Below are 24,744 nucleotides of genomic sequence, written 5' to 3'. Positions count from 1 at the left end.
TTACCATGTCCACCCTCCCCCCGCAACTATCTCATAGTTCTTACACTTCCAAATTCCTCTCTTGAAATAAAGTAAGTCAAATAATCCCCAGAAGTTCATCTGTTCCCCAAAATAAAACCTGTAATAGATGTTAAGGCCATGTACATGTGCAAATGTTTAATGATGATAAAGGATGCGATTCCATTAAAAGGAAATGTTTTTAGCTCTAAGGCAGTTAGACAAAAAAAATGTGACCCATGTGTCCTTCCAAACTTGAGTCAATCATTGTTCTGGGGGAATCTTCAAAGAATTGATGGTTTCCTGTGTGAGACCATTTAATAACACTTTCTCCCTGAAGACAGGAGAAATGCTTTGACAATCAGCTCTTGGACAGAAATGAGGCTATTCCTCCAAAAATTTTGACAGAAGGCACAGAATGTATGTTGAGGTTTCGTGTCCTTGTACCATATCACTGGTACTTCTGGAATTTAATGCTGTTTTGTTTCTTAAAACATATGTTCTGGGAAAGCTAACATGCTGCCTTTTGTATGTTCAAGCAACTGCTACCTTCATAATATTCCATGTTAAAACTAGAGTCTTCATATTAATCCATCCCTCACCTAGCCCTATTTCCCCTTCCTCAGTAATGAGTGCTAATGAAAAAATAATTTAATTGCACTTATGTTTCTTTCTGCCACAAGCTGTGATGCTTGAGAAGAGAGAAGGCTGCTGCAGTCAAATGCAGGAGCCACACTTTGTGGTAAGAGCTGAGCATGGGCCGCTAGGGTTCACTGAACACCCTAAAACTGTACACCAGCCTGGTTAACCATAAAAGAATCAGGAACCTACAGTGTGGTCAGACTACAACACTATGATCTGAGCTTCCTTAAAAGAAATTAGCTTTGGTTTGGGGCTGAATTTTCTATCAGCTTTCCCAGAGCATTTCAAATTTCAGACATCGCTCCCTGACCCTGTCCTAAATTTCTGAAAGGTTTATTTTTCTTGTTCTTTTCTCTCCATGAGTTTCCGAACATATTTTTCAACACTCAAATATTTTCATTCTAATGAATTAAAAGTGCATATTTTGGTTATTAGACCCAGGTGCAAACTTTCATGAAGGAAAACAGCATCTAGAGCCTCCCAACGGATTGCCCGAGCCGGGCCGGTAAACACGGACTGCTGCCGGCCTGACTGCTTCAACCGTGCCCACTGCGGGCTGCCACCTGCTCCCTGGGACCCATCCTGCTCCCACCCCAGAACAGCTGCTCCCGTTCAAAAAGGCTAGAGGCCCAAGACACTGCGGAACCAAGATGAGGTTCTGGGGTCCGAGAACAGCAGGCTCGAGTCCCAGCGCCCTGCACACCTGACCCAGATGCAGAGACCACCAGGTCCCACCGTAAGGACTATGTTTCCTAGACTCTAAGGAGTCAGCAAAGACTCCAAGAACCTCAAACAAAGAGTCCGGCCCATTATCAGAAAGAGAGCCTGCAGTTGTCACACTTACACTGTAGGCTGATGCACAAAGGCGTTCTTCTGAAGCCGGTAGGCTGAGTAGCTGGGGAAAGACCCTGACTCCAAAGAGACCCCTTGTACAGAGGCAAAATGCTTTTCTGTCAGGTTGTATGCTTCAAGCATCTTAAAACCTTTACATCAGGAAAGAAAAGAAAATATTGGAATGAGGCCGTTTTTATTATTTTATTGCCTAAATTCTCAAACAAATTATCCCAGTGGTAAAAATGCTTACCTGGGGATGTGTAGCCGTCCAAATAAACGAGAGGACAACCTGCAATGTACAGTGTTCTGTAAGTACGATTCACCAACGTTATGCACACACGTTATATGGGCACAGGACGCAGATGTGCACATGTATCAAATAATGAAACTGTTCGATCATTCACAAAAAATAGCATCAATCTAACTTTTTATAAGTTATTTTGTGTAGACTTCCTATGTGTAGGAGAAATTAGTCTACTGACCAACATAAACAATGTTTTCTGAACATTCTCCAGTCCCACTGGATTTTTACAACGTTAAGAATAGTAAAGTAGAGTTATAGGGGGGAAACTTCAGATGTTGTTCAATAGAGCAAAGAACTTTTCTCTCCAGGAATTTGAGATGTACGCAAAGGCAGGAGGAGTTTGTCCCTATCTTGCCCTCTTCTCTGCCAAGCCCCAGAGCCTCTCACTGGTCACCAAGCAGTGCGGCACAGTGACAAGCATGAAGCAGTTTCCCCCCTGGACCCAGAGCCCAAGATGCCAGAGGGTGACCTTCAGGTCCACTGGGGAGGCATGCAGCTCCTGACCACCGCTGCCAGCGCGTCTCCGTTCTGAGCTTCAACACAAGCTTTCATCGTATGTTTTTACTGTAAGCTTTCACCATAAACCACTGACATTTGTGTACTGCTGAGACTCGAACAGAGTTCTGAGTTTTTGATTTAATGTGTAACAGAGGGAAATAGAACACTTGTGAAGTATAGCCCAGCCTGGGATCCAGGGGCTGGACTAGCCACCTACATGCCTCCATACCCTCTACCCCCCAGAATCAGTGCCCATGGATGGGGAAGAGGATAAGCTGACTTAAATAATCAATCTTTGGTACTTCACTGTATTTTAAAAGCTGAACTTGAGCACTTGGTATAAGAAAAGTCTATATCCAGAAAAACAAATGGGAACCAAGTGTATTTCTATGGCACACATATGCACAAGTGGGTTTTTTCATTGCTCCTTTGAGGCATGGATGTTGACAGAACGAATACCAATTGATTACTAATAGGGAACTCCCTCATCTCTCAGAAATGCTTCTATAAATGCATTCTAAGATGAAGATTAATTCACTCAAATGTCACAAGCATCAGGATGGTGGGAAAGGATATATTGTATTTCCATACAAGGAATATTTCATCTCCAAGGCTAAAAATGAAACTCTGACAAGCACACATCTAGCACGATCCCAATAGGAACAATGATTCATCAGGTCCTCAAGTGATTTCCCAGGACCTATTTATGCACACAGACTTGATCCCATATAGGATAGGGAATTGTCCAAGTTATTTTTCAAAACAAGTGAGATGATGGACCCATTTGGACCACGACTTACTTGAGGTGGCAGTTTCACAGACAAATGTGATGAGATTGTCCTCAATCTTCTCAAAGGACTCAAAGTCATCCACGATGAACACGTGCCGCTCGCTCGGCTTGCTGGCGATGTTGGCGAGCTCATTGTAGTCCACGTCGGCCACGCCCACCACGAAGATGCTGAACCCTGCGGGGCGGCGTTCACAGAGGGCATCGCACACCCCGCTCCGCCCTGACTGTTCAGCGACTGAAGGCAAAACTTCAGAAGCGCCTCCGTAGTTCTCAGCGCATGCATCAGGTCCTCTTGGCTAACATAAACTCCCTTCAATGACGGTGGACTTTTTCCAGGCCTTCCTATTTTCTGACTTTGAAAATTCAATTAATCGGATTTTCTAAGATAAAATCCTAACAGTAGATAAGCATTTTTAGATGACAGAAAGACTAATATTGCTCCACATCTCCTTCCCTGGCCTCATGAACTCTGCAGCTCTCCCAGGCACCTCAACATTTCAAGCGTGACTCCCTCAGGAGCCAAAGAATGACCTCATTTTGACATGTGAGCTCTTGATTTCCTCAGTGAACTCCAGCCCGAGGCAGCGCTCTGGCTACTCTCAGAGTGGAACCCTCACCAGCAATACCCTCTCCCTTATTTAGACTGATGCAAATAAAGTCTTCACTCGAAAATCTTAATGTCAAAGTAGAAAAAAATAGACTAATTAAATTTAAATAGGTAACTCAAGCAAGCATTCGTAATCCCAAACTTAAATCAGCAAAGAGAGCAAAATACAGAATCTGCTCACAGTGCCACAACAGAGGCAATAATTTATAAAAATCGATCTCTACTGAGGAAAGATAGTATGACTCATACTTCCAGATAAAGGATCATGTATGTGCAGATGATGAATTTCATGCAACAAAGTACTCTGCAATTTGCTACAACAAATCTTACACAGCAGAGAATTCTAAAATATGTCCACCTTGGATCCCTACCTGGGGAAGCAGAGAGGGTATTAATGCAAATGCTGGTAAGAGTTAGTTCCTCTCTCATAATCCTAATGACTGACCCAAGGGCAGATTCGCCAGGATGCTCTCAGGGAGCTAGGTTGCCAAGATCTGCCCTGGGGCACCTCCCTGAGGCCTCCACACTCCTCCTCTGCAGCTCGCTTTTCTAAACTGAATTGCATCTGCATCTGCAGGAATGTGCTCGGACTAGAGGCTTCCCTATGTCTCTCCTTGTGCAGAGAACCAGTGTCAAGATGCACTGCTGGGCAGGAAGCCTGCTCTGGGCCCACGCCACGACTCACATGGAGGAATCAGCTCTGCTCTCTGACAGACCCTCAGTCACATCCTATGCAAAGATTACATCATGTCATTTTTGAGCATGTACCGAATCATTCCATAATTAAATATAAACCACCACTATGAAGTATGGAGTAGAGTAAAACAGGAACAAAGTGAAACCAGCAACTTTGGTCTCTTGAGCCTTCACTTAACATTTCAAATGTTAACATGGCAAGTGAGACCACTGGGCATCAGCTCGTGGGAGGTGCAGGCACTGGATACCAGCTCCTGGCGGGGGGTGGAGGAGTGAGACCACCGAGTGCAGCTCCTGGGGACGTGACCACCGCGTGCAGCCCACGCCCGTGCCCACCTGAGTGCTGTATGACCAGCGCGGCCCTCTTCACCTCGTCCTGTGACCGCCCGTCCGTGACCACGACCAGCACCTTGGGGACGCTCTTCCTCATGCCGCTCTCCCAGGTCAGCACCTTCTCCTTGATGAACGTGAGGGCCTTGCCTGCAGAGCGTGGCATGGAACATGTCAGTGTCGCCTCGGTTAGAACTGACCAGATGCCGCCGGTCACACCCAGCCAGTAAGAATCTGAGCACTGAGACGGCACACCCAGCTCCACCGCTCCCAGCAGAGAGAGGGGCTTCACACCCTCTGGCCGACTGACCTGTTCTTGTGTTTCCGCCTCTGTACCTAATATTCTGCAGGGCCCCGAGGGCCAGGGCCTTGTCATTGTACGTGTTCAGCTTGAACTCAGACTTGACCTCGTCACTGTATTGCACAAACGAGACCTGAAAGGGAATGTGGTTTGGAGGTGAGAGTCAGACGGCGGTCTCTTCTGGTATTTCAATTTTCAGCAATTTCTCTCGCTGCAGAATGGGAAAAAGTATCTCAGGCCTGACAACATCAGTTCTTTATAGCTGATGTAGTAACAGTGACTGCTATTGTCTCATTACATCTTCTCATTTCTAATGGCCAGTGAAACTGTCAATAATCAGAATCATAATGTAGATATGCTGTATTCACATGGAGCCCTTCTCTGGGAGGTAGGAAAGCAGGGGTGCAGCCGGGAAGCAGTGAGGTGCCAAGACTAGAAATGAGAACAGAACACCTTGAACTCAAACAATGGCTAAGCAACTGGTCCTCAGCCAGCTGCTCCTTCTCAGTGCCTCCTCCGTTCTTCACAGCAATAGACAATTGTCATATATGTGGTACTAATTAGCACTCATCACACACTCAGTGGCGGTGTGACTTAGCAGGAAGAGTACAGGCATTGCGGTCAGAACCCACCGAACTCACGCCCTTGCCCTGCCCCTCAATAGCTATGTGACACTGGGCAAGCTCTCAACATCTCTGGGCTTTGATTGCCTTACCAGTAAAACTGGAGATAATTATGCTTACTTTCTACTGTTGTTTTAAGGACTAATAATCACATATACAAAGTAGCTGGTTTACAGAATATGGTAGCTATGGTAGTTAATAAAATACGGTAGCTATTTTTTACTCTTTATTAGAAATTCTAATTTCTAAAAGGAGGGGAAAAATGACTTAGCTGTTGACACTTTAAGAATATAAGATTAGTCTGATTTTTTACTCTTCGTGGGCTGGAACAACACCCACAGGATTATTGGAGATCTGAATGTAGAATATTGAATGAAGTACTAGTCCATAAAAGACGACACGATTCATTTATGAGATTATTTGTGGTTTATGTCAAAATCTCTTCGTTTCATAATGTCTCTAAGACCCCACAGTGAAGAACTGCCAAAATTAAGAAGCTAATTCACCAGGAGGAATGGGAAAGAAAGAATTCAAAAATAATAATAATGTGATACAGTGTCTTGCATTAAGGAGTCAATGATCCAGATAGAAGAGAGTGATACAGATAGTGACAATACTGTGCGACACTTGCCATGACAGCAGTAAAGACAAAATCGGTCAGGAGGATGGAATGCGTAAAGCTATCAAGGAAGCCTCTCCAGAAAGGGTGGAATTTGAAGTGGGTGTTCAAGGTTGCAGAATCCAGGAAGTGGTTAGTAATAACTTTAATCAGATTCTCAGAGGGATCTGGCAAGATCCTCAAAAATCGTTCGGAGCCACTGCACCTGAGTGTTCAGGTCATGTGTATGTTGGGAGCGGTGGAGGAGATTCTCAGCTTTATCCAGAGGAATATTTATTTTTCTATTTATTTATCGTTTACACCCAACTCCTTACCTAAAATACATATGGAATGAAAATAGCATGTAACAAAAGTCAAAACACACTTTATAGCAAGAAGTCTTTCTTAAACTTAGGAAGGACAGTTCGAAGGAAGAAGCAAGATGCCACAAACGAAGAGCCACCTGTGAGATGAAACCCACCTGAATTCCAGCAGGACTGATTTCATCAAAGGCTCCCACAGTATTGAAGATGAATTTGACCACTTTGTTAAAATTGTCATCCCCGATGCTCCAGGAGGCGTCAGTCAAGAACACGATGTCCGCCTTGGCCCCTCTGCACACTGGGGGGAAAAGGAAGGAGCCTGAACCTCACAAACTCTTTCATTCAGATGAAGTTATGCAACTGAGAAGTGTAATTTATAAAACCAACACCTTGGGCTCAAAGTGTGGTTCATGCACAACAGCGTCGCCTGGGAGCCATGCAGAGACACAAAGCTCTGGGCCCTACCCCAGACTCCTTGAATCAGCTCAGCAACACCAAAATGCCCAGGTGAGCAACAGAGTTTGAGAAGCGCTGGTCTAACTGGCCCTCAGTTTCTGCTCTGGAATCACTCCATCTGTTTGGATCTGTTATGCAAACATATGCTCTTTCCTGGTGGAACTCTTTAGGAAGCTTCGAACAATAAATGAGGAGGAAATCAAATGAAAAGCAACCACGTCAAGGACTTAAAAGGAGCCATTCATAGGTCTGTAGATTTCGTATACAATTATTCAAAATTTGGTGCAAATAAGGTGTCCTTCAAATTTAAATTAGGCCACTAGAATCATATAGAGGGAGGAAAGCCAGAGAATAAAATAATGTCTTGAGTTTGAATTTTCAGACATATAGGCTAAAAAAAATTAACAAAACATTAGAGTATAAAAATTTAACATGTAGAGTATACAGTGCCAAGAGTGAACCCTAAACTCTGGCCTATGGGTGATGATGAGGTGTCACTGCAGGCTCCAAGGTCATGACAAGTGTACCCCTCTGGTGCTGGGTGTTGATTGGGGGAAGCTGTGCATGTGAGGGGGAGGCAGCCTATGGGAACTCTGCACTTTCAGCTCAATTTTGCTGTGAACCTAAAACTGCTCTAAAAAATAAAGTCTATTAAGAAAAAAAAAACTTAACATGTTTTTAAGCCAAATTATTTACTGAATTTCTTTCAACAGTTTAATTTAAAGAAACCCATTATTAATTCTATAATAATAACAGTATTATTTTATCCTTTAGTGAGAGACTTTCAATTTTCACTTGCTTAATAGATTTAATAAAGATAAAGCATTGTAGAGCCTTCTAAGATAAAAATACTTTTAAAACCTGAAATGCTTTCAATTAAATGTTAGAAAGAGAACGTGGGTAAAGCATAAACCAGTAGTTAGTTTAAACTTAATTTGATAAAACACTGAGAACTGTCCCCAAATTCCTAAGAGACCAGTTTTAATAGCTCAGTATGTCTTTCTACCAGTTCACAGCAAGTGACAATTATGTCTCAAACTTGGGTGAATGGAAACTTCTTAGCTCTGTGTATTCCAGGGCACCTTACAGGTCAGATGCCAGGAATTCCAAAACCAAGGGCCCCAGGGGCCAGGTTGCAGAGCGACACAGAAAGGTTCACAGCGCCTACTGACCCAGCAGCCAGCGGGCAGAAATGCCGGCCCTGTGACGACGGCCTGTGTAAGGAAGGTGTCACCAGCCACTAATCTGCACAACGGAGGAAACGTGGTTGCAACTAAAGAGCTGGATTAGCCTATTAGTTTAGCTAATTTTATTCACACCAAAATGTGCCCAGAGGGGGTGAAGAGCTTATTCTGGTAATCTTGTCTTTTATCCTGAAAAATCTACAGCAAAAATAATAAATCAGAAACGTTGCATATCAATTGGAAATGTACAGGCTGCATAAATAAGAAGGCTGTCCACCCCACGAGCTGCCTGCATTGCCTGGTCGGGGGTACGCACCTTCCCGGGCAGGCGGAATTGTGGGAGGGGGAGGAGGTGTGGGTGGCTCCGTGGGGGCTTCTGTTGGTTTTACAGCTAGAATTGAAAAACAGCAATTAGAAAAACACAGCATGTGCACACTTCACACCACAGGAAGTACATTTTAAGAGCAATTCAAGCCTTTGGTAATGAATCATGTCTCACTGGCACTGACGTGCCGGGAATTCCCCTTCACCCAAACTCGGTGTCATGGGTGTCATTCACCACTGACTCTAGCTGCGGAGAGCAGGGCCAAGAGCCACGGGCAGAGGGAAGGCCTTCAGACAGGGTCCAGTGAGTACATGCCAGGAGCACGGATCCTTCCGCTTCTCACTGTCAGCTGGAGCCGTACCTCCATTCTTTAGCCCTTTCCTTAGAATGACACTAACTCTGTAGCAGGGGCAACACGGATTTGCTGCAGATACAGGTCCTAAACCTGCCAGAGACCCACCTTCAGGAACCTGCCACCATCCCATCATCACTGCTGCCCAGGGGAGAAGAGCCACACAGAGCCCCCGAAGCCCCCCCACACCTGCAGCCTTCTCTGATGACTCACGGAGACTTTCCAGATGACTCGAAAACTTACTGGTGTGTTCTCTGATGGAGACACCTGGTCCCTCAAGGTTCGGTGTCTGCACAAAGACAGTGACACTGTGATCAGTGTCTGGTGACAGGCCAGTGAAGCAGTGGCTGGTTTCTGATCCACGCACTGTGATTTCTTGTCCTCTGGTTCCTGATCATGACAACAAAGGAAAATGCCAGTGCCCACATCAGTGATAGTTGGAGACATTTTTACATATCGTTTTAGAAACAAATGGCATCTGCTTGCTGAGGCGTGAGGTGTTGCACACGTACCATCTGCAGGGCTTAGTTTTAGCCTGTAGGATGTGGCTGCCCGGTGGGGTGACCATCTGACGCAGAAAGTATCCCACCCAACCTGGTGAGTTTTCAGATCTGTCACATTTAAATACACTACAAAAGAAAGAAAGCGAGAAAGAGATTTACTTCATAAATATCAGCCAATAAAAGCACACATTTAATCATAACACAATTTTAAAACCTCCAGTGTGGCTGAGAAAAAAGAAAATGTCTAAAACCTTACTAGGTTTCCTCATAAGAAACAAACATGAAAGTGTGAGACAGCCACAACACCCCTCCCTGCTATAGATATATATTTGAAGTGTAGCTGATACACGATCTTATATTGGTTTCAAGTATACAACTCAGTGGTTCACCGGTTACCCACATCACTAACACCTCACCCCAACTAGTGCTGTTACCATGTGTCAGTGTAGAAAGATGACACAGAATCACTGGCTACAGTCTCCATCCTGTACCACCGTCCCCGTGACCGACTTACAATATGATTGAGAATTTCCATGCCCCTTTATCCCCCTCACCCTTCCAACCACCCACCCCAGCCCTGCCCCCATGGTAACCACCAGTCACTTCTCAGTGTCTATGAGCCTACTGCTATATTCTTCATTTTATTTTTATATTCCACAAATAAGTGAAATTGTATTGTATTTGTCTTTTTCCGCCTGGTTTATTTCACTTAGCATAATCCCCTTTAGGTCCATCCATGTTGTCACAAATGGCAGGGTTTCTTTTTTATGGTTGAATAATATTCCATTGTGTATACGTACCACCTCTTCTTTATCCATTCATCTATTGACGGTTGCTACCGTCACTGGGTTGCTACCACTTAGGTTGCTACCATGACTTGGCTATTGTAAATAATGTGGCAATAAACATAGGGGTACATATGTCTTTTCAAATCATGGATTTTGTTTTCTTTGGGTAAATTCCTAGAAGTGGAATTGTTGGGTTATATGGTATTTCTATTTTTAGTTTTTTTGAGGAACCTCCATACTGCTTTCCACAGCAGTTGCACCAATTTGCATTCCCACCTACAATGCAGAAGGGCTTCCTTTTCTCCACATACTCACCAACACTTGTTATTTCTTATCTTTTGGATAGTAGCCATTCTGACTGGTATGAGGTGATATCTCATTGTGGTTTTAACTTTCATTTCCATGATGATTAACAATGTGGAGCATCTTTTCATGTGCCTGTTGGCCATCTGTCTGTCTTCTTTGGAAAAATGTCTGTTCAGGTCCTCTACCCATTTTTAATCAGGTTATTTGTTTTTTTGATGTTGAGTTGTATGAATTCTTTATATATTTTGGATGTTACTCCCTTATCAGATGAATCATTTATGAATATATTCTCCCACAGTGTAGTTGCCTTTTTGTTATTCTGATGGTGTCCTTTGCTGTACAGAAGTTTTTTGGCTTGATGTAGTCCCACTTGTTCATTTTTTATTTTGTTTCCCTTGTCATTTCCTTCTAGAGATGTGTCCAGAAAAAATTACTCATACTTATGCTCAAGATATTTTTGCCTATGTTTTCTTCTAAGAGTTTTATGGTTTCAGGTCTTATATTTAGGTCTTTAATCCATTTCAAGTTTACTTTTGTGTATGGAGTTAGGCAGTAATCCAGTTTCATTCTCTTACATGTAGCTGTTCAGTCCCAGCACCAGTTATTGAAAAGGCTGGCTTTTCCCTATTGTATATTCATGGTTCCTTTATCATGTAGTAATTGACCATATACGTGTGGGTTTATATGTGGGATCTCTATTCTGTTCCTTTGATCTGTTGGTCTGGTATGGTACTACTGCCAGTACCATACTGTTTTGATTACTGTAGCTTTGTAGTATAGCTTAAGGTCAGGAAGCAGACCTCCCTTTCTACCACTGATTTTCAAGGAAATCAAATTCCACACTCACTTCTCAATACTACATTTGTCAAAGACAGTTCATGGAAAACAATAAGAACTTTTCTGAAAGGCTACCTGCTAAATCCTTAAATTGTTATAAAAGCAATTGATGACAACAAAATTTATCTGTGGGCAGAACCAGTAATCATGGCATTTCTATGATTACTTTCAATTAAATCAATGCATCTAGGTAATATATGTATTAACATCAAATGTCAAAAAACTACATACCATTTCAACTCAAATTCTAAAGTTCATTCATGGATAGAAATCATAATTTTTACAATTTTGTGTCTTTCAAAGTTCAAAATACATTTTATGAGAAGTAAAAATACCTCATCATATAGGTTTTTGTATCCCAAACATTACTTATATGTTTGTTAACTGGATACAAAAGGGTCACCTACTTAGGGCTGAGGAAATGCTTATGTGCTTAACAACATGCTTATATTTAAGAAGAAATTAAAGTTGACAGAGGCTTCTTACAATCTTGGAAACTTTTTCTTACAATCATGGAAAGATCTGTGACTCACAGGTAGTGCCTTGACCCGTCAGGGGGACGCTGAGTCCAGAATCATACTGAGCATAAACATTCACATCATAGCTTGTGCTGGGATTGAGGTTGTGCAACGTGTACGATGTCACTTCTCCAACAAAGGTTTCCATGGGCTCACTGGAACCTTCAGCAATGATCACAAAAGGACACAGAAATATGCCATCACTAGTCTCAAATTTTTCTTAAAATCAAATACCTTAACTTATACTGATATGCTAGTATGAACACTGTTAATTCTGTCTCTGAATTCACCATATAATGCAGCATATGCCACACAGTGTGAAGCTATAAACAGAGACTGAAGTCTTTACTACTTCTCAAGGCATACAGCACAGTACATAGAATGTAACAGGTATATAATCAGTGTTCCCTCAATGAATAAATCAATCACATAATCAACTACCCTGGACTATCAAGCCTCTTCTCTAAGCCCCACTTTGCCAGCATAATGCTTTACACCTAGTAGGTGCTCAATTAACAGTACTTAAATTTGTTGTGGACATGATGTAAGAATTTTTAACTTGGACTTCATTTCACAAGTTTGGTTACCGAAGGTCCTCAGTTGCCAACACCTCCTTATCCTTTAAGTTCTGTCTGCATTTCTTACACAGGCTCACATTTCCTGTCTCTTGCCTTCTCTCTCCTTCATTTTTTTTCTAGTTCATAGCCCTCCTGGGTGCATGGAAGATGCTCTAGAAATTTGGTACAGAATATTTTTCTTCCATCTTGCTAAGCATGCAGGAAAAAAGACAGCAAATACTTTATGCGATAATCCATTTAGTTGTGAAAGTCTCAGTGGGAAGTTGAATGCAAACCTGTCCTGAACAAACTCAGGCATATGCCCAAGACAGAACAACACCTTAACATAATGGGAAACATACAGAAGTTTTTATTGATTAAATATTCATTATTCCACAACTGTAACAACAAACAGGATATCTGAACACAGATTCAGTTTGTGTAATTTTATGGACAGGTCAAAGTTCTCATCATGCAAATTAATGAGAGTCTCATCTACACCCATAGTAACAGTGATATTTTAGATCATTGGCAGAAAACATAATTTGCATAAATATTAGCTCTAGTGGGAGAGGATGTGATAACTGAACTATCAAGAGAATCTAATCTAGGGGTGCAATAAAGAACCCTTCATACACAAAGAACTCTACAGTGAATTTCTGTGATAAGACAGGTGTTTCCTTACCCACTGGCTTATACACAACTTTGTATCCAAGAACTGGAGAGGGTGAGGGGTCCCAGGACACCCTGAATCTCGTATACCATTCATCGGAGATGTGTATGTTTTGAGGTGGAAGTAGTCCCACTGTAAATCAATATTGGCACACGTTACTGACCTTTCATTGGCATATAAGGGGAACAGAGAACTTAATAAGTATTGATTATGGGTTTTGATATAAGTGCAGTCCTGTGAGAGCAACTTAATAGTAACCCATAATGTCCTTATCCAGAAAACAATTAAAAAGCACTGAAATGCTCACAGAAAGCTTAGCAGTTTTCCAAATTCAAACAGCAACTCCAGTGGAGTCGGGAATTGCTGAGGCTAACTGGACGGCATGAACTGCTACAGCCTTCACCAGCACCCCCCACCCAGAGCCCTGCTCAGAGGATGTGCGGTGGCTCTGCATGGGAGACATAAAACTGTCTCAAGCAAAGCAAAACATGGAGATTTTTGTCTCCTTTTTCTTCTTTCAGGAGACCTTTAAAAAGTTAAAATACAAGTTCTAATCTCATATCAATTTGATGAAATTCAGTGTCTCGTATACCTGTTAATGCAATATTAATGTACTATTTGAGGTGCATTGGTAAAGGTGAATTTGAAGATTTAAAAGACATTTACCCGTTCTTCCATTTCCTGTTAGATGACTACCATCTCCATCTTCATAAACAGCAACGACAGTAATTTTATATGGAGTATCGGACTGTAGGAGCTGCAGGATTACATTATTTCTCCTGCCTGGGACTGTGGTCTGTAGAAATTGAATTATAAATGTATTATCAGCTAGAGGACTTCCAGATGAAAAGACACTATGCTTTTATGTATTCCCATAAACAGTAATGGTTTCTTCATGTTTTCTTTTTGTCACACAAGGGCTCACAGCAAGGCGACCCTGCACACTTTCTCTGTGCTGCGTGGGAGGCCGGTTTTAGAGTCTGACAGATGTTGGCTCAAATCCCGGATCACCCGCTTACCAGCCCATGATTGGGCGTCTCTGAAGGAACCTGTGAGGTCAAAAGGCAGGAAGAGCCTCAACACCTCAGCGCTGCGCTGCAGGCTCAGCTCCACGCCTGTCTCCTTCGGCTCTCACCGAGGCATCCCCTGTTCACGCACCCCAGCGAATATACTACACCGCCACCGTGGCCAGTCCCGGAACAACTGCCGCGAATACACCGGTGAGCAAACCAGACTCGGTTTCTGCCCTCAAGAATACCCGTTCGGCTGGTACTAAGTGGAGATGGAAAATACATTCAACTACCTCGGTGAAGAGGAAGTGGGCCAGCTCCACCCCTCTCTCTCTCTCCCACTCCTGTGCTGAACTTCTATAAACAATGCTCATTATTTATACTAATGATTCCCAGGATAGCATCTCATGACTACAGATGGTGAACTGAGGGAAGAAATTATGTTTCTAATGTTTTTGGGAAATTGCATATTTATCCACAGCAAATCTGAATAAACACAAAAGCCTGAGCTTCTTGGCTTTGCCAGACTAAGTGTGCTTAATACTGCTCTTATCTTATTATGATCAGAAACTCTGAATGACAGTTACATGTATTTTTTATTAATAAAAATGGGGGATTAATTACAGCCTAATATATCAAGTTCAAGGGAATGAAATATTTTATACCTCGGGGGTAGTGGGGCAGAATGATCAAAAGAGATGTATGCGGCAAAATGGTCACAAACTATAAACCTGAGTGACTACTTTTCAGTCAACATGCTGTCAGTCTTGTACTGACCCATCACATTGGTTCACCATGAAACTTTAAAGAAAGTGGTTTTTCCATCCTCAACAAACAGGTGCACGTAGTGAAGGCTGTAAGGAAGCTACGTGAAACCTGAATATGGTTCTGGAGAGACAAAACATGCCACTCAGACAGTTTGAAACTAATATGAGAGCATCTATGTTCCCAAAGCAAAGTATACCAGAAAATGTTAAATTTAGAGAAAAGAGATCAATTAGTACTGGAATATTTGAGGACAATCTTGTAGAAGAATTAGATTTGAAGAAAGGATAGGATTTGGATAGTCACACCATTTGAACATTCATTTCGTAGCTCAGAATAATAGGGGTCGTGTTTCCCTAGACTTATTCCTATGGTACAATCAGGTGGTTAGAAATATGCATTTAATAAGGCAGGTTTTCAGTCTGTGTTTAGAACAGAGATGAGCGCAAACAAAGACCGAGCCTCAGTGATGCCAGGAGGGCGGCAGCAAGCACAGTCAGGCGCGCTCGGTATCACATCGGAGAAAGTCATCTGAGATGCGGCTGTCACACGGGGACAAGGCCTTCACTGTGATCACGGCACAGCCTTCCAAACGAGAGCTCAATTCCACCTTCCAGCCGCAGGGGAGATTACAAAGCGCTCAAAAACTAGTAGTGGACTCACGTATTCATCAATCGGATCGCCCACGGTGGGAGAGTAGATGACCCTGTACTGATGCACTGGCCCGTCGGCATGATCCCAGGACACAGAGAGGCTGTTGGTCGTCTCCCCGGAGACCCTCAGGTTTCTCGGCCCGCTTCGTGGTACTAAAAAAATAAAATGCAACAGTGTTAGCTGCTTGTCTGTGGGCATGGTGGACACGGGGGTGGGAGCAGGGCTGGGGGTAGAGGAGAATTCTGCCCAGGTCATAGGAAGGCGGTCACACTGCTCAGTAGTAGCTTTACTCCCGTATAAGACACACACCTTCTGTAGTTTTAATGTGACCAGAAACGGTAAAAAAAAAAGTGCTACGTTTCAGAGCTACCGTTACATGCCAAGCTTTGAGTGACCCAAGCTACATGTGAACCTAAATGTGCAGCCCAGGAGAGGAAAGGGTCACTCCGCGGCTCTAACCGCCTCCTGTCTGACGATGCCTGGAGGCCGAGCCCTGGCATTTCCTAGGTGCCCATCCGGTGAGCAGACCCACTGCAGGGCGGACAGAGAAAGAGCTTCTCTAGCTTAGGTCCTGGGTGAGGACAGGCCCCCAGCCCAGAGGGCGGCGCCGGGCCCGAAGTGCCAGCCTGGGCCACGGACGGGGCAGAGCCCAGGCGGAACCAGGCCCGGGCCCCCCTCGCGGGCGCACAGGCAGAAACCTCTCCCTCCTTCGCTCGCTGCCCCGCCCCTCCTCGCCCGCCGGGAGAAGCCCTGCCCGCCGTGGGAGGGGATCTGGGGCTCACGTGTCTGGCCCTGGCCGGGGCTGGGGTCACCCTCTGCATCCGTGTAGAGGGCGACGACGTTCACAGAGTAAGCTGTGCCCGGGATCAGCCGCTCCACGCGCACCGTCTGAGTGTTTCCTGGCACCACGGTCTAGAGGGGGGGAAATGCCAGATTCTGCCCGAGGACAACCTCAATGCTTATCAAGTCCTTTATCAGCAGACTAGCGTCTATAATGAAAGGCTGAGCCCAGGCGCTCAGGAGCCAACCCTGTGCCCCCTCAGGAGACGCCCAAGCCCCACCGTTTGACGCAGTTTATCCTCAGAAACTGCCCTGCAAAGAAAGTTAGGCTCATACTTGGTCCTTATAGCTTCACTTATCTCCCGTTTCTGTTTATTGTAAAGATTCTCAATATAACACCCAGGGCTCACCATGGTTACCCAAGAGCATCTTGAATGTCAGGTACCTATTAGAGAAGGTTCCCCACATGGGTGGGGGAGATTTTGTATTTAAAATAGCTACTCCAGCAACAGATGAGGCCAGTGTTGTCTGACTATGTCCCACACACACAGGGTGTGCAGACCAACATTCATACAGAACTCCTGTATTGCTCATCATTTATCTTGGCTCAGCATCATTGCTTATTTTTATAAAGACTTGTGAATTAGTTCATAAATTCACTTTCCCTTAGGTGTTCTGACACTATCCTTATTCGGTTAGTCATCTCTGATTCCTACATTATTAACCTTCTTACAAAACTAAGTAGTACCATGAATTGAAGATAGCCTGGGCAATTTGTAAGAGCCAGTGAAGGCAAACTTTCAGATACTTTCCCAATGAACATATGTATGTTACCACAAAACGCGCACACTGACGAGGCCCAGCAAGGAGTTGTATTTACTTCTGTGGTTTTTAACTCATACAGTAAGCTGCATTTCCCCAGAATTCACTTCTACTAACTAACCCCATGGTTAATACATCTGCCTTAACCCCTCAAAAACAAGCACGGTAATATTATGCATTAGCACGACTGTGGTTTGCATTCTTAGGGGTTACCAAACACACCACAAACACGACACAACACTTGTCTGGAAGCCAAGTTTCCATGTGACTTGGTATCACAAACTGACTGACTGGCTGCTCTAGACCACCAGCTGTGGCACGCAGCACAGTGGAATCTCCATATCTGTTTGTTGAGCTCAGAGCTGACAAATGACTCACAGATTCTGAGGGTCTCGTGCCATCCACGGGCGTGTACACAACACGGTACTGCTGCACAGGTCCAGGCGCAGGGTCCCAGCGCACATCCAGGCTGTTTGGAGTAGGGTTATACACGTGCACGTTTCTCGCCAGTCCTCTCACCACTGCGGAAGGAAGGCCAGCGCGTGCTTTGTGAGTCTGTTTATATGTGTCGAGCTTTTGTTACTGCTTCTCTAGAACTTACACTCTGTGATAGGGCAAAATGGTATCCTCCTTAAACGTCTAAGGATCTACACACAAGAGCAGGCACAAACTCCAAATCCAAATTCAGTCACAGGAAGCCAGTGATGGCCTTTGTCTATATGGAAGCAAAGTTGTTGCCAGTAAAAACAATCTAGGAAAAGTGGTAGGACCGAGTTGGCCATAAAAGGACAAGGCAGAAGGGACAAGAAGCTGGAAAAGAGCTTCAGTTCTCCAGCCTGGACGGTGGAGGGAGGGAGGAGCCCACCTAATTCCGCCAACTAGTTTCATTCATTTATTCCTTCTGCATTCAACAAATAGCTCCTGAATGTCTTCTGTGATTAAAACACAAAAGGAGGGAGAAATAGAAGATACACCCAGTTCTCAACTGGCTGCCTCACTAGCGACTTAGAAAAACATACAACTTAAATCCACGTATTAACCCCAAACTCTAGCCAATAACATCATCTTTCTAGACCACTAATCTTTCACCAAAAGAAGCCCTGCATACTTGCTTCCTTTTAGCTATCAGCAAGTATATTTTTAAAGCCAAAGAAATATTTACAAGTATTTCCAAAGCCTTTAGGCAATACTACAGAACAGTAAACCACTATAAACTGGTTTCTCAAGAGGGCAGACAAAAGAAAGCACACAGATTTTTCATGCCAAAGAGCATGTTAGCAAACCAGAGAAAAGTGCCATTTAGAAATGGGACAAATAGATTTCAACACTTCACACTATAAAATCCCGTTACAAAGCACTACTTCACCAATTTATAAAGCACAAAAGAAACCCAGTGAGATTCTTTCGGTGAGGAAGATGACTGAGCTGGCAGCGGGTTTAGCTGAGTCCGGTCACACACGGCATTAAAGAAAAGCTACCTATAAATCCTGCGGTTACAATTTCAGAGGGAAAGGCCAGTATACACCTGTCTTTCCACACACCAAAATGTTAACAGTTGATGATGTTTTGGAGGTAGACTGTGGGTAATTTTATTCTATCATTGTGAATCTTCCGAATTTTTTAATGGTCCTATATAGTCTCTATAATGAAAAGCAAAGTTAATCATGAAAAAGCTGAATTTTTGTCTGCCTTCTTACTTACACGTCCTTCCAGTATCTGATGTGCGTCCTCCATCCCCTTCAGTATAAACAGGAACTACCGTCACCGTGTATGAGGTATCCGGCCGCAGGTTCCTAAGAATGGCGTAATTGGTATTCCCAGGGATTGGTACCTAAAGAGTTCATACACAAAGCACTCGGTTTGAAAAACTCAGAAAAGAAATACTACTCCAAACAATATAATATTCAAAATACTAACTCAAGATGAAGTTGAGAAGCAAGTTCTGTAATATTAGGATATAAAGATGAGCCTCCATACAAACTGTTACAAGAAGGTGTAAAGACTTCTCTAGACCCCTACACTCACCATAGGTTCCCCCTCTAGAACTTCCTGGGATGATCACTTCCACTGGCCCCAATTCCCCAGAGCCCCCATCACATCACCCAGGCACCAGCCTATCACCCTCTGTCAAGTGCTGTTAAATAAATATGAACCTGTTGAGCAATAAAGTATATCGGTCAACGCCTTTAGCTCCTCTTTAAGTCGTTCAGTGACAGCTGAAACACACATGCATTTCTCACTGCAGGAAATAATTACCAGGTCCTCTGGGCCACCTGCTGTTGGTACATAGGAGAGCTTGTACTGGCGAGGATTCCCCTCTGCATGGTCCCAGCGGACATTCAAGGTGCTGGTAGAAGGGTCATACACCCTTAGGTTCCTCACGGTGCTCAGAGGTTCTGAAATGTACAGAAACCACAGCACGCCATGATCCTGACACCAAGCACACACAAAATGCAGGTGCACTGGCATCTCCCAGGCACCCTCAAACAGAGCAGGCACCCCATAGAGGGCACCCCAAAATACTGATTGAGGCAGTGAATAAATAAAAGAATGTCTGTGATACTCTGGTACACATCTCTTCCCTCCACAAGATATTTTGGCCCCAAAGCATTTTTTTTTACCCCAGAAAGTAATAAACATCTTTGTCCACAGAGATACATAACTCCAAGCAAGGGTATTCAAAATCACTTTAAATGCATTTAAAGATGAGCAAAACTGTGTCACCACCGTTTCCAGATAAAGATGTGATTCCATCCCCATGGCAGTTATTAAAGAAGCTATGGGAGTCTGGGCTCACTTACTGGTCTTCCCCCTTCCTGTCATCCGACCTCCTTCGCCGTCAGGATACAGGGAGGACACGGTGACCGTGTAAGGAGTGTCAGGCTTCAGCTTCTGCAGAAGCACGCTGTTCTGCCGCCCTCCTACCGTGGCCTGAGGGAGACAGGGTGAGCGTTAGCCTCCTTTCCCGTCTCGCCGACCTGTTAGGAAAAGCTGTTTCCACTGGGGGATCATGTGAACCATCACCACGGTCTGGAAACGTGTACCACAGTGAAGGTCTAAAATATATTGTAGGGTGTAATTTTAAATGCAAAATACACACCTTAAATCACAAAAGGGTTCTAAGCCTTTAACTGGTGACCTCAAAAAGATATTTCAACTCACTCATCACCAGCTTGTGAAATTTCATCTGAAGTACATTAGATTCCCAATAAAAGGCAGAAATCATAAATGAGCTACAAAGGAACCTTACAACAGAGAAGAAGAGGAGCATGACATCAGGGGCTCCACACCATTCAATGTTTTCCTTACTTCCTTTACAGATGGTTTTTATTTGCTTTAGAAACACATTAAAATGATTCAGCAAAAGCTCTAAGGCTTTTGGTGTTTCCCCAAAAGAGCCCCTCTGACAGCATTTGCTGTGAACTACGCAGCCCAACCCCTCGCCAGGCCGCCCTCAGGCCCAGGGTCCCGGTGGTCTCCATGACACCCGTCTTGCGAGATGAAGCTTTCACAATTTCCTCCAATCATGGAGTCTGAAATTTTTTATTCATTGCTTAAGGCCACCTAGCTATCTTGTTGCAAGCAGATTTGTGTGATTTGTTAACAGTCTACCAAATTCAGATGGTTATGCCACACTGATTAAAATCACATGAAAACGGCACACTGCCCACAGAGAGTGCACATGTGGATGGCTGGATGCATGAGGACGATTCACATGTTTCCATCTTAGCACCCATCCACTCACGTGCCTGAGATCCAGAGAAACCTCAATAGTCACTGTAGTGTCCCTGACACAAGTGGATCGGACTACGGGGCGGATTTTAATGAATTTGGTATTTGAGGTCATGAGAAGAGTATCACCATCAGCACGAGCCCTTTGGTGTTTAAAAAGCCTGAAAGCATCTGCTTAGAATCAGCTGTACGAGGAAGCCGAGGGGTGTCTACCTACTTCTCTATCCAAATCTCCGAAATAATTCCAGCATCAGTGGTGCCGGGCTTTACCTCAGGGACTACTGTTCAAATGCAGAAATCCTTCAGAATAACACATCTTAGGTGGTTACCAGCTAATGCCTTCCAGAGGGATCACAAGATGCCCAATTATCACAACAGCTGTAGGGAGACACTCAGGACAACCGCTGGCGGGTGTCACCAAGCTGAGTGACCCCAGAGACAAGCTCCACCTGCTTTGTGCTTTTACCTAAATCTAGCCTGTTTCTTACGGTGAATAGCAGTCCATCAGATGTGTCCTCCATCCTTGTATATAAAACCCAGTTGACCACAGTTGGTTTTTAGTTTATTATTTTGATAACCTAACTAAAACAAATTCTCAATCCAAAGGTATCATACTATGTAACGCCAGTTCCATGGAAACCTCAGAAGACCAACTCAAAGGTGGCACTAGGCATGGGAGGTCCTCTGGCTCAGTGAACCCACCACCACCATCTACCTGCACTAACATCTCTGACTGGGAAGGGGGACAACCCACTGGCTGGAGCTCAGCAAGCCAGGAGATGGAAGATGAATAACTCATGTCTCCCCAACACTATGTGAAAACACACAGCCTTAGAAAACATCAGAGGAACCCTGGACCTGCTGAAAGAGGCATTTGAAATCAGTCAGGAAGCACCCCACTGCTGGTGTGGAAACCATGGTGCTCCCTGACCTGGGAGAGTGGGTGCACATCCGGTCACATATGGCATTAAAGGAAAGCTGCAGAAGGTTCAAAGACAGACAACAGAAGTCAGCCAGGGGAACACACAGGGGCTCTGCTCATAAGGGTAGACTGGGGCGCTAAAGATGAAGGCTGAGCTCCCAGTCTGGCAGTCTTCCTCAGGGACCTCCATGTGGATAAACATAAAAATGATAAATAGTATGAATTAAATGAACAGGTGTCTGGAATAGGAAACACCTTAAGACATGCAAAAATCAGAAAATTCAGAATAATCAAAGTTATTTGGTATTTGATTAAGTTAGAGAGATACAGGCTAGAGATCTACCCAGACTAAAAAATCTAGATATCTTCATGGACTCTCCCGGCCTAAGAGTCTTCAAGGGAAGCATGGAAGCAGGCACGTGCCTGAAGCCACGGAGAGCCATGAGAGGTTACCCTCATCATCCAGAAAACAGCCACCAAGTCTCCATCACAGATGGAATCAAACAATTCCAGCCAATACAGTAACGCTTGCATCTCTCACAGCAGTATGACTCCCTAAACCTCGGACAGGAAAGGAACTTGAGGAGGAAAAGGTAGAACTTGTCCAAGTTATGTTTTTGTTCAAAACAAATTACCGTTTGCTCACTGCCTTCCCCTGTTGAGGGCTGGTAAGTGATTCTGTATTTCTGCACACGACCACTAGCGGGGTCCCACTTAATGGTCAAACTGTTAGATGTTGCATTGTACACCTGAAGGTTTCGTGGGCCACTTTTTGGAGCTGAAAGAAGATTGTTGAGAAACAGAGTAATAAGCACACAGAGCAATGCCTCCCCCGCAACAGGCGCTGTTCCCAAAGAAATCAACAGAGCTTCTAGGTTAAACTAACTTTGCGTGATAAATGATGGTCCTTAAATGACTCCTTAACAAGTAGTAGCAAAGCAGTTTCTCAAGAAAGCCTGGTTTATAAAGAGGTCCCAACCAATAACTTAAACTCAAACAGCAGAAGGCCTGTCTACAATGGACTTTGTGGCATTTTTCATTCATTCACTCATTCATGCACTCATTCATTCATTCATCCATTTTTTGGTCATTCACACAATTCAGCTAACTAAATTCTTACCTGGTGTTGTTAAGGGTATCAAACGTGCTAGGAAAAAAAACAGAATTTGAGGAAATATCAGTAACATAGAGAGAGCTCTACTCTTTAAATTTACTTTAAAATAACAATGTCTTATTTGAAAGCTGAACCTACGTGTGCGCTCACTGCCAATAAGATCATCGCTTTCTGACTCATCGGGATAAATGGCAGTAACGGAGACTTCATAGTGGGTGTTTGGGTTCAGGTTCTCAAACACCAAAGTATTTTCATCTCCATTTAAGATGGTCTTAGTGAAAGAGAAAAAAAAACAAATTCACACAAAATTAAGTTACCATGTATCTCATACACTCAATGGCCGTCTGTTGACACCATTTAGCCAGACATTCTTCCTGCCCTGATGCATACCGTGAGCTCAAATGTCACTAGGAGGAGAGGATGCTTTCAGGCAACAGAGGCAATATATATTTCAAACAAGATCCCATATAGGATGTCAAAGAAGAAAAAAAAAGGAAAGAAACAGAGCCAGCACTACCTCCATCCTGTCCAAGCTTCCCACAGGGGCCCAGGTGATCCTGTAGAGAGACACATCTGAAGCTCCGTGATCCCAGGTCCCCCTGAAGCTCTCCGGCGTCACCTCAGTGATCCTCAGGTTTGCAGGGGCTGGCACAGTGCCTGTTAGGAGAAAAGGCAAGGCTAAGTGTTTTAATGTGATCTGCAAACTCGGTTCAATATAATAAAGTTGCCTAGTTTTATGTTACTGTTACGTTAATGGACATGGCTGAAAATTTTGCTTAGAACCAAGTATCTCATAAATTTAGTTCACTATAAGGATGTAATAGGTTGCCATTTACATTCTATTGAAATGGTGGTTATTTTGAAGATCCCATTTAGGATATATGCTCCTAACAGAGGCTCTTAGTTGTTCTGCACCTCAAAGTCGAGAATCTAAGGAAAACCATGGACTTTCACACAGTGACACACATATGCACAAATGTTGGTATGTATATCAAAGAGCACGTGGCCCTCCACAGTGTTATGACCCAAGGAATCCACACATGAGCTTTTCCTAGAGACGGCTAGCCTCAAGGTAACGTGAAGCGAACTGTACTGGCTCTCTCCGGGGGGGACCGCGGGACCCCAGCCGAGGGCCCCTCGCTCGCAGCTCACGCTGTTTTGTCATCTGCCACCAGGCCTGAGCTCCCGCTGTCCGTTGTTAACCAAAGCCAATTACACAAAACCTGGAGCCACCAAAAATGCTTTTCCCAGTAATTATAATGAAAATGACCTGAGATAAACGGAGGGTACTCCTTTCACGCACACCCCTGCACACCTGCTGTTAGGGGTGCGCTTTGGGTATACCTAAAAGTCGTAGGGAACTTTAGGATTGAATACCTATGTTGAAAGTATTGATTTCTTATACTAAATTCCTGTTTTCACTAGTCTTTTTCCCTGGCCTCTTTTTCTCTTTACTGCACCTGTTATATTTATGCAAGGCTAGCATCATTTCCTTCTCATACACATCAATTTTCTTCTCTTGCTCCGACCCTTATCAGGTAAGAAGTGAAGCCAAGAAGCACCTGAGACTGCTAAGAAATGCACGCCACCTGATGCTGCCTGACATTTGACAAGAGGGACAGAAGTGCCCCAGAGCACGCACTGACCCCACCGCTAGCTTACACAAGAGGTCAGGCAGGTAATTTGAATTCTCTTGACCTGTGCTGTCCCCATGGGAGCCCCAAGCCCCGTGTAGCTTGCCCAGATGGAGATATGTGTCAAATGAATACCTGCTGGATTTTGAATAATTCTTATGGAAAAGAAGTGTAAAATAGTATATAATTAATATGCTGATACATTTTGAAACGATACTATTTTGGATATATTGGGTTGAATAAAATACATTGTTAAATTTGATTTCATC

General features: G+C 43.9%; 1 protein-coding gene across 5 annotated transcripts in view; it reads right to left on the bottom strand.

Moving 5' to 3' along the window:
• The window catches only part of COL12A1 (collagen type XII alpha 1 chain), a 107,567-nt gene that overhangs the window by 26,746 nt on the left and 56,077 nt on the right, over window positions 1–24,744 (bottom strand). For all 5 annotated transcript variants that reach the window (XM_036916189.2, XM_057494160.1, XM_036916188.2 and 2 more), the window contains 22 exons: window positions 23,359–23,498; window positions 22,980–23,112; window positions 22,848–22,874; window positions 22,363–22,505; window positions 19,875–20,004; window positions 19,330–19,469; window positions 18,775–18,904; window positions 17,452–17,594; window positions 16,254–16,383; window positions 15,481–15,623; window positions 13,709–13,838; window positions 13,055–13,174; window positions 11,828–11,974; window positions 9,373–9,489; window positions 9,104–9,250; window positions 8,500–8,574; window positions 6,702–6,841; window positions 5,009–5,132; window positions 4,705–4,848; window positions 3,076–3,240; window positions 1,724–1,762; window positions 1,484–1,622 (listed from right to left, as the gene is read on the bottom strand). In XM_036916189.2, coding sequence (XP_036772084.2) covers window positions 1,484–1,622; window positions 1,724–1,762; window positions 3,076–3,240; window positions 4,705–4,848; window positions 5,009–5,132; window positions 6,702–6,841; window positions 8,500–8,574; window positions 9,104–9,250; window positions 9,373–9,489; window positions 11,828–11,974; window positions 13,055–13,174; window positions 13,709–13,838; window positions 15,481–15,623; window positions 16,254–16,383; window positions 17,452–17,594; window positions 18,775–18,904; window positions 19,330–19,469; window positions 19,875–20,004; window positions 22,363–22,505; window positions 22,848–22,874; window positions 22,980–23,112; window positions 23,359–23,498 — 2,746 coding nt within the window. The remainder of the gene's footprint in view (window positions 1–1,483; window positions 1,623–1,723; window positions 1,763–3,075; window positions 3,241–4,704; window positions 4,849–5,008; window positions 5,133–6,701; window positions 6,842–8,499; window positions 8,575–9,103; window positions 9,251–9,372; window positions 9,490–11,827; window positions 11,975–13,054; window positions 13,175–13,708; window positions 13,839–15,480; window positions 15,624–16,253; window positions 16,384–17,451; window positions 17,595–18,774; window positions 18,905–19,329; window positions 19,470–19,874; window positions 20,005–22,362; window positions 22,506–22,847; window positions 22,875–22,979; window positions 23,113–23,358; window positions 23,499–24,744) is intronic.

This window comes from Manis pentadactyla, chromosome 16, assembly GCF_030020395.1.
Source record: "Manis pentadactyla isolate mManPen7 chromosome 16, mManPen7.hap1, whole genome shotgun sequence".
NCBI classification, from domain to species: domain Eukaryota; kingdom Metazoa; phylum Chordata; class Mammalia; order Pholidota; family Manidae; genus Manis; species Manis pentadactyla.
The sequence above is the reverse complement of the archived record's forward strand: the minus strand, read 5'-3'. Positions and strand labels throughout refer to the sequence as shown.